The 9,752-nt window shown below is 38.4% G+C and overlaps 1 protein-coding gene across 1 annotated transcript in view; it reads left to right on the top strand.

The window, feature by feature from the left end:
- The first annotated feature begins 613 nt into the window (after positions 1–613).
- The window catches only part of FAM65C (family with sequence similarity 65, member C), a 31,509-nt gene continuing 22,370 nt past the window's right edge, over positions 614–9,752 (top strand). The window contains exons 1-5 of the mRNA XM_009697178.1: positions 614–714; positions 4,726–4,872; positions 8,146–8,224; positions 9,001–9,024; positions 9,147–9,200. Of these exons, the coding sequence (XP_009695480.1) occupies positions 614–714; positions 4,726–4,872; positions 8,146–8,224; positions 9,001–9,024; positions 9,147–9,200 (405 nt within the window). The remainder of the gene's footprint in view (positions 715–4,725; positions 4,873–8,145; positions 8,225–9,000; positions 9,025–9,146; positions 9,201–9,752) is intronic.

Below are 9,752 nucleotides of genomic sequence, written 5' to 3'. Positions count from 1 at the left end.
CAAAAGAGTTTGACTGATGGAAAACAGAAGAGAGCAATCCAAGAGAAATCCTGCCAGAGGAGGAGCATAAACCTGAAGTTTACTGTTAAAACCAGACTTCTGCCTTGGGCTTAAGTACCATACTCAGCCAATTCTACCATTGACTTCAGTGTGGCTCTGCATAGATGCAAGCAGCTGCATTTTGGACCTGACCAAGTCTGGAGCTTAAGTTTTGTTCTGGCATCCATACTGATTTGGAAATACACCGGTTGGCCTTAAGCAGTGGGACAATTACAGGGTTTTTAAAAAAGCAGAAATGTAGAGAGCCTGTGAATTGAGTCTATTCTGGCTTTTACATAGCGAGTTTGTAAAATCAATCAGAAATTGAAGAGGGCATAAGAGATTTCATTTTAGACTATTCAGTCCCTTATTAATTGTGTTGTGGATGGCAGCAGAGGAAACGTGTATAACAGACAAGTCTTTTTTTCTATTTAATCTACTGTCTGTTGTTCTGACTTTCCACTTCCATGCAGCTCAGCACTTGCAGCAGCACAAGCCTGAACTGCCAAGAAGATTTTGACTCATCTATTTTTCTGTTTATTTCAGAAGCCGATAGACTTACTGACTGGCAATCATGTCGGTCAAACTCACATTTGTCTCTCCTGGTGATGGGGGTGGTATCAGCAGGAGTTGTTCCTTCACTGGATTCAGCACTGTGCAAAGCAGAAAATTAGCGTAAGTAAGACAAAAAGTAAAGTATCTGATTGTTTGGGCAACAGATGTTAGGTACTGTAAATGTATTTGTTAACCTAAGGCATCTATGCATAGAAGTTGTTCCTTAATTTGTATCTTAAAACTATGGAGTGTTGTCATGGTTCGCCAATAAATAGCTATACTTCACACTATACTATTTTACTACTCTACACACTGTACTTCAAAGATGGCTGGATTTCAGAGATTATGTATCAGACTGTTAACAGTGTCCATTTCTTCAAAAAAAAATGAAGGTCTGTGACCCTTCCTGCTGGCAGCTCAGTAGTAACTGATATTGTCTTACTAAAACCTTCTGAATAGTTATGGTAATTAAAAATGTCATGGACCTTTAAAAAGATGGGGATGTTAATGGTGAATCCTGGCAAAATACGTAACTGAATCCAACTCAGGTTCTCCTGCAGTTATTTAGGCAGAGTGGCATTACATGAGAGGAAGGGCTGCTTTCTGGCAATGCCACAAATGAAAGGGAGGAATACAAGCAGGCCAAGAAGGCCACTGCAAATTCGCTGCTATCAGTAACAGGTCTATAGTATAGCCAAGGCTGCAGTCCAGTCTTCCAGTCTTCAGTTGAGCTCCATAATTGCTATACCATCCTGCACTGTTTTTCCATTTTTGCTTATCATAAATTTTTGTATAGCATTGCTCTGTGTAGATAACTGTGCAGCTTTTCCACAAGAAGTGTTCTTGTTCTTTTTCTGAATTTAGTGTATAGCCTGTCGAGTGCTTTTAGAAGATATGATATATAAATGGAAAATTAATACAATCTTTGACTGCCAGTGCATGCTAGAATAATAACAAAGTGAATCATTTAGCAGTATCATGTAGAAGTATTGAAAAGTATGCCTCTAAAAGTATTGTACTCAAAAAAATCCTATTGTGTATCAGCAAAATACCTGACTCATGTCATAAAATACCTTTCCAAAGAACCAAATGACTGAATTAACCTTTTAGTTAAACACAGCATGGTAAAGTATGAGCAAAAATGAAATTCCAGCATGATTGTGATGTAATTGTGAAGTCTTCACATTCGAATAAATTTATTTGTTGTAGAAGCTGAAAAATAATATTACACCTAGCAAAGATCAGACATCTAAAGTCACACCAATTGCTAAGATCTTGAGAAAAACACTGTCAATAAATTATATCAACAGACTTGAGCTCAAGTACATAGTGGGAGTTCTAGCAGGGAAAGGATCTACCAGGAAAAGTGTTGAACAGCTGTTTCTCCAACAAAGGCACAGTCCAGCAGGGTAAGAACACTCCAAACAGAAGAGTTCATATGTCCCTTAAGATTATTCCGTTACTTTTAGCTGCAAAGGTTTTCTAACTAAATGCCTCTCTTTATGCATTTTTTATGATGTTGCTTTTCATTATTTAAGTGTTTAGACAGACAGTTTTGTTCAGGAATCACTGCAATAAGGAAAATTTGTGTATTAGATACTCAGTCACAGCCCAGTGAACACCCGAGAGCCTTCCCCATCTTAGTGAAGAAATTTTTTAGTCACACTTTCCTAACTTATCTCTCCCTCAGGCACTGTTGCAAAACACAGCAGGAGATTGCAGGGGCCCTATGCAAGGTCTATCCAAAGGATGACACACAAATCAGGTCCACATGGAGATTCTTAAGCAGATGCTAAATATACTTTTGCATTTCTTTAGCAACTTCCTTTTGAGGCTCTCAGTCACACACACAATTTCATTTTTCCTCACAATGGACTCTGCAGGAAGTAAATATTATTACTGTTATCTATAAAGTGGGAAATCTGATACTTAAATTATTAAGTTCACAAGGGAAAGCAGCAACGTAGCAACTAGCTTTTAGCTACTGTCCCTAAAGGCCCATGTCAGCCACTTAACTTTTCTATGAAATGTATGAAAATGGGATTCTTAACGTCAGTGCACTGCGTACGTATGGGCTACATCAGCCAGTAGGAGACACTGAGGAAAACTGAGTTTTAAACCCCAGCCTATCTGTATGCAGTGCATAGATGCTGTACTTTCAACTGAAGGGAAATGGTTTCCTGAATTTAGGATTTGCACTTAAAAACTCTGAAGGTAGATATCAAAGTCCTTTCCTTTCCAAAAATAAACAAAACCCAGGAGTAATTTGGACTTTTTAATTTCAAAAGATAGAATTATCTTATATCTTCCATATAGTATCTTGCTAATTAGAGTACTCATCTAAAGCATGGAACTGGATGCTATTTCCTTCTTTCCATGAAAGAATTTTAAGTGATGATCCTTCTAGGAGACTTTCAAATGCTGTTATTGGCTAGTTTCTCCCTTCCAGTGTTATTCATGTTGAAACCCTCTCACTTTGCGTGGAATACTCAAAGATTCATTATCTTACAAAAGAAAACAGTATGAATGTTAATTAATATTAACTTAATGTTAATTATTAAGTTTCTAATTTAGCAGTTATGTTCCTCGTTATAGGTAATCTGAGCTCCAGATGTTTTGGTTAATTAAATACTTTTACCACCATAAAAAACTAAGATAATGATTGGGGCGAAGAAATTAAATATCCAGTAATGTTTTGCAACACCTAATTTTATCAGATTTTTTGCAGATTATGTGTTAAAAAATGGAGTTAAGTGGAAAATTAGCACCAGGATAATTAAAGTAGTTACTCGAAGGTTTCTATAATCGACTGGGGAAAGCTCACAGGTGTGCTGGGCCTAGGATTTAATCACCAAGCTCAATAATCTCCTTAGGCCTTCTGTCACATGCCTAGAACTTAAAACAGCCAGTGGCTAAGTATTAAGCCTGTTGAAGTTCATCATTTCTCCAGGTGAGCTGAATTTAGGATAGAGATTGTAGAGAAGGTGGAAAGCTTCTCTGAGAGCAACCAGTTGGTTTGGCTTGGTGGAAGGGGATGCTTCTTTAGATAATGTTATTTTAGAGGTTTGATTTACAGGGAGTATTAACAAAACTATATAAAAATAACTAAGACTTAGAGGAGTATGTAGATAGAGGTAAGCCAGGCAGGAATCTGACAATGTGAAAGAACCATTTGCAGAGAGCTCATTTTCTGATTTAAATGTTGTAGATATACATAACTAATGGCTTGAGGTGTTCTAACTCTTTGGGCTAGCACAAAAAATTTTGTGTGTGGGACTTCTGTTAGAAACAATATTTAATTTTGGTTTTGCAGTTGCTTTTAAAAGTAAGTGAGGTGTTAGACATTGAAAAACACCTTCATAATTAGATCTTGTGTGCAATCTGGGCTTGGTAGCTTGCTTTTCTAAAATGTGGTAGGGCTTTCAGCCATCATTTAAATGGAAGGTGAATGCAGGCAAAGAAGTAGTTATTTCTAAAGGCTTTTTATGTTAGCTTTATCAGTTAGACCTTGAGCAGATCAAAAGTCTGTTGCCTCATTTTCTTGAATTGCAGGTCAGAGTCAGAATGGGAATATCCTTGTCCTCCAGCGTGGCTATAGACTAGTTCTGTCATTGACCCAACAACTGGTGTGAATGTGCATACAGAAACAGGGCCTTAGCAAGCTGCCATGCATATCTGTTAAGGCAATTGCTAGCAGTAAGAATATTAACTTGGTATTTACCTGTTACAAAAATGAGCTCTTCTTTCTCTTGTGCAGTGCCCCACCCTGCCTTCCCAAAGAAATGGGGACCTGCACAATTTTTTTTTATTTAAAAAGAATAAAAGGGAACCGCAAGGCTTCTCAGAGTCTGTGTCAATCTTGGAGAAGGAGATGATTCTTATTAAAATATTATTGTTGAAGTCACAAAAATCTTGCAGCTTTTCTGCAGTAGGTATTTAGGGCTGGGCCTTAACTTTCTAATATTATCTGTGAAATTATTCTCAGTGTGTCTGAGAGCTTTGTTCTTTTGAGTAAAGGTATATGGGATTGGACATATAACTTGTACCCTGGAAGCTTTGTGGGTTAGGCATCTCTCTTCTCCCAGGTGGTGGGTTTTGCATCTTTCCCGTATTTCTTTTCTCTTTCTACAGAAAGTCTCTCAGCAGAAGTTCAGTGAGATCAAGAATGTCACTGAAATCACCCAAGGCTTATAATTCCTTGCAGAAGGGAGCAGTCATCTGGGATCCAAAGCCACTGCAGGTGAAGAAAATTTTTGAAGCTTTGAAGAAAGGACTTAAGTAAGGACTTTTTAATTATTGTAATTTGCCTCTCCTAATCATGCTGCTTAAGTCTATGTATCACTGTTCTCTGGCTCCATCTGGCATCTCTTAAACATACGTAGTGACTTTCCCAGACGCTGGCTTGGGACCTTGTAAAACAAGTTTCATTCACCTTCAGACAGTCTGCTTGTGAACCAAGTGCTCTGATGTTTTTGTTTGTTCCTAGTTTGTTACACTTCTCTAAAGTCAGTGACAGGTAGAACTCTGTGGGGAGATTCTCCATCTCTTGGAGAGCAGCTGAGCTCTCTTGAGGAAGGGAGGCTTTCAGAGCATGCAGGGTGACAGGCAGGAAGTCTGCAGATCAAGGAGAGACTTGGATAGGGATGGGACAGCCAGACCTGGGGGGTGATTGCCAGAAAGTTTCTGGAAAGGAGCTGTGTGGAGTTTGCTTTGACTCAAAAAGCTGACTTAAAACCAAGTCTGAAAGTGAGGGTGTGCCTTGCAAGGACACAGTGGGGAGGCTGGTTCATAAACCATTTCTATTCTCCCTATGCTAATTAGACAACACTCAAAGTGAAGAGTTAGATATTCTAGTGGGTTTTTTCTTTTATTTTTTTTTTCTCTGTCTTTTGATAGAATTAAACTCTGGAGTTCAAAAGTACTTTTGATCTCTGGGTGGCTTGTTGTAAGGGAAAGGTCTAAGCAGATCCACCTGAAAATTTCAGCTGACTTGGGGTGGTGAAACAGAGCTGTAGTGCAACTCCATCATCTTACAGCAATGTAAATAACATTACCTTGCTTTAAATGTAGCACTATTTCAGAGTCTTTATTATGGTTGACTGCATAGTCAATGTTGTATCAGTACAGACTTGAGTGAAAAGGCTAAAGACCAATTTTGTCCATTGTCTCCCTCTGGCAGATGTGGGGTGTATGCAGCAGACATAATAGAGATCAAAGGATGGGCTAGCAATCTGAATTTAGGGTATTCTGGCTCTGAGGAAGCTGTCAGTAATCTCATAGAAACGGTGATATTATTCAGTGCTGAAATGGCAATTGAAACATGGATGAGCTTGCTCTCTTGGTGTTAGAAACTGGAAAGGAGGCGGTGGTAAGTGCTGTTTGTCTACATCAGTGATTGAAACTGATCAACATTTAACTGAGTCCTCAAATCTTATTATATAAAAATACACATCTTAAATTGTTACAGTTGATGTTGATGGGTTTAGCCTAATATCATAGGAACTTCATTTGCACCCTGAGGCTGCTATAAGATAAAATACCTTTCCTTGGATTTGTAAACCCTGTAGCTGTTTCTGCTGGCATCCTACTAACAGTTTCTTCACGTATGTTGCTGCTGTTCTTAGAATTTTGCTACTGTATTAATTCTGATCATAGTTTGTTTTCTTAATCAAAGAACATAAAACACACTGTAATCATACATTGTAATCTCAGATGTGTCACATTTTTATTCTGATAAGACTATAAAATTTTAGCCCTAAAAATATCAGTCAGTGTCTTATTAGTGGGTTTAGATTTAAAACAAATAACAAAACCACACGTTTTTGCAGAGTTTAGAATTTATCAGAGCTTAGGGAGGAGAAACCATAAAGTGAATTAGAATTTGTTCCCAGTTCTGCAGCGAATGCCATATGATCAGACTCGTGCCAAAACTGAGTAGCTAACTAATTGACTAAAGTAACCTACAGAAAACAACTGTATCAAATAGCAGTGCAAAGTCCAAATTTTAAGTAGATGCAGACTAAGTCCACTTGGTGCTGGAGTGATTTGAATTTTTGGTACGGAACATGTTTTACGTGCCTCTTTCTTTACAACTATAGAAAATAACTATTCTGTTAACCATCTGGGTACCATTCCAATAACTCTTTATTCTGTTAACCATCTGGGTACAATTCCATCAAGCTGGCAATTCTAACACACTTAAATCTAAAAGTGATGAAGTTCTAAAAGGTAAGTAAACTCTTTTCTGCCACCAGCCTTGGCTACTTCTGCACTGAGCTGTTCATTGGCAAGTGTAAAGAGCAGACAGCTGAACATTGGAGCCGCTGGGTGTCTGCGGGGAACTGGTTTTGTAACAGTAAGAAAATGACATGCATCAAAGCAAATGGGAAGAAGTGCAGCTGTCTAAAATGAAGTTACTTTGCTCAGAGACTGTGTCTTATAATGTAGTATTTACCAGGTGACAACTGTTGTTCCTTTTTAAGCATAAGAGGAAAAACTTAGCTAAGTCTGCTCTGTATTAAAAGCGAAGTTGGAGGAAGATGGTCTCAGCAGAAATAGTTTAAGGCACTGTGGGAACTCCTAAGGGACAACCCTTGCATGCAAGCAACTCTGTAGAAGCCAGCTGGCACCAAGGGCTTCACACCTTGCAAAATAGTTCTCATTCTGGAAAAAGTAATGGTTACGTTAAGAAATTGTCTAGCATCCTAAAAGGTAGTATTCAGCTTTGTTTGCTAAAACAGTGAATGACATGTGCCCTACCTTACATGTGGAGTACTTCACAGTACTTCTGGCTTTGTAGTGGAGCTTGGCTTTGTAGTGCAAGTGTTTCATGTTGCAATTCTTTGAGTTTGTAAGATGGAGTTGGTTGATGAATTCTTACCACTCAATAACTGTAAGAAGAGACTTGCTCAACAAATGAACTGATCTTCTACCTTACAGAAAAGGTTCCAGAAGGCCAAACAGGAATAGCCAGAGAAATCTGAAAAGGAGATCCATGGACTGGGCTATATGTGTGTTAGAACTTGCTCTTCTCCTCCTACATCCCTCCTTTCCTCTTGCCTTTAGTAGTACTTCCAGCTCTGCTGTCTTGTTTTGTTTTGCCTCGTATTCCCAGAATAAAGCCTATCTTTCACTTGAATGATCTATTTTAGATGAAAGGAAACAAGAAATAGTGAATGTCTGAGTGCAGTGTGTGCATGTGTACATGTATATATCCTATGCAGGAGGACTAAAAAGGATTCAGGCGGATTCCTAATGTACAGCATTTTGAAATGTTAGGTAATTGTAACCAGCATATCTTGGCACTCGTTGTGTACAGATACTCCTCTAGGAGTGACTTTGCATTTAGGGCAAATATTTGTCTATGGAAACAACCCTTTCTCATCTGTTGACCCATGTCCCTTTATATAGCCATTCATATTTCGAGAGAGTAAAATAAGAGGTTTTCTAGAGAAGGAAGTTGCTTTGTAATGTTCTGCTGAAAAATTCTTTGGGGAGGTGTTACAATGAGTGTACTAGAAGAATGTAACACTGAATTTTCTTCCTCTCCAGCGAATACTTAGAAGCACATCAGGCTGAATTGGATTATCTCTCTGGTCGACACAAGGATACAAAAAGGAACTCCAGATTGGTAAGGTGGTTTTAATACTTAAATGACTTTAAAAATGAAGTCACAAAAGTAGATGATCTCTCACACCTGGGACACCCAGGGATTTTCCAGTTAAAGCACTGAGGTGAGGTCCAGCAAGGCATCACAATCAGAAATTTACCAAGCAATTTAGGTCTAGATGTGAGAATTAAACTTGGAATTTCTCATTTTCACTATGCAGCAGTGTTCTTCAGATCGTGTTCCTTTACTGGGGTGGTATCTCCTTGTGTCTGTTTAGTGATCAATGTTCATACCTGACTCTGTATGGACAGAAATGGTGATAAATATTGGGCTTTGTTTTCCGTAGTTGGTGAATGTGTTCTTGTAACCTAGATTCTGTCATGTTCACAACTCCCTAGAAGTACCTTCGGCCACAGTGCTAATGAAAAGACAACTTGCAGATCCAACTTTGCCTTTGATTTGGGAAATAATAGCTAGATTAAAAAAAAAAAAAACACAACCAAAAAAACAACCCAGAAACTCCCATGTACCATGACCAATGTCCAAGTCCTTGTTATAGCTGGTGGTGAGACCCTTACTACCTCATTTCAAGCATCTGCAAAAACAAACAAACCAACTATGCACAGAAAATGAAACTACTACTAAAAATGTTAGACTATCTCCTTGTAGTAAACAACGCATCTTAATTTAGTGTAACTTAAAATATGCATAGTGAGTCTTGCAGTAAATATGAAAGTATCATTAATATGTACAAATATACATGCTGTCCTGTTCAGCCTGTGCTATTTCTCTTTCAGGCTTTTTACTATGACCTGGATAAGGTAAGACTTGAGGATGAGATGAAATGTTGCAAATAGAGAGAAATGAATGATGTGTCTACTGTGTTACTTAAAGGCATGTTTAGGAAATAATTTCTCAAGTCTCTCTCTCCCCTCTTCAAAAGCAAATCCGCTCTGTGGAGAGATACATCAGAAAACTGGAGTTTCACATAAGCAAGGTATGGAGTTCTGTATCTTATACATGTAAGGCTTACAGTGCTATATAAGCAAACTATCTAAATAGAAAATACTTTGATTATAATTCATCCAAAGGGGAATAATGCTGGGTACTTTCTGAAAGCTGTAACCACTCTTTTTACAGAAGGAGGGGGTTTTTATTTATTTCTTTTTTTGAATGGTGCTATTCAGGCTGAATGTTGGGTGCAACCCAACCTGAGCTTGCTTGTGAAACCAGTTGGCATACTCTGCCAGTTTTTTCGAAAAATGCTGCTGTAGGAAGACTTATATGTTCTCCCTCCCTTCCCACAAGGGGCCAAATGGGCAGTTCTGTAGAGTGCATGTCTGCTGCCTGCCATCTGCTTCCAAAGGAGTGAAATCTCTCCTCTGACAAAGCTAAAGGTGTAGGTGTTTTAATCTGTATTGAGGGAATCGGTTTACTGCTCCCCAAGTAATTTTTCCGTGAACAAAGTGTTACTTTACTCCTTGTCTTCTAGTGTGATAATAGCAAAGCTAGTTGTTTCTCAATATCCCATGCTTTCTTGCAGTAATGT

Source organism: Cariama cristata, unplaced genomic scaffold (assembly GCF_000690535.1).
Source record: "Cariama cristata isolate BGI_N322 unplaced genomic scaffold, ASM69053v1 scaffold35543, whole genome shotgun sequence".
Taxonomy (NCBI): domain Eukaryota; kingdom Metazoa; phylum Chordata; class Aves; order Cariamiformes; family Cariamidae; genus Cariama; species Cariama cristata.
The sequence above is the reverse complement of the archived record's forward strand: the minus strand, read 5'-3'. Positions and strand labels throughout refer to the sequence as shown.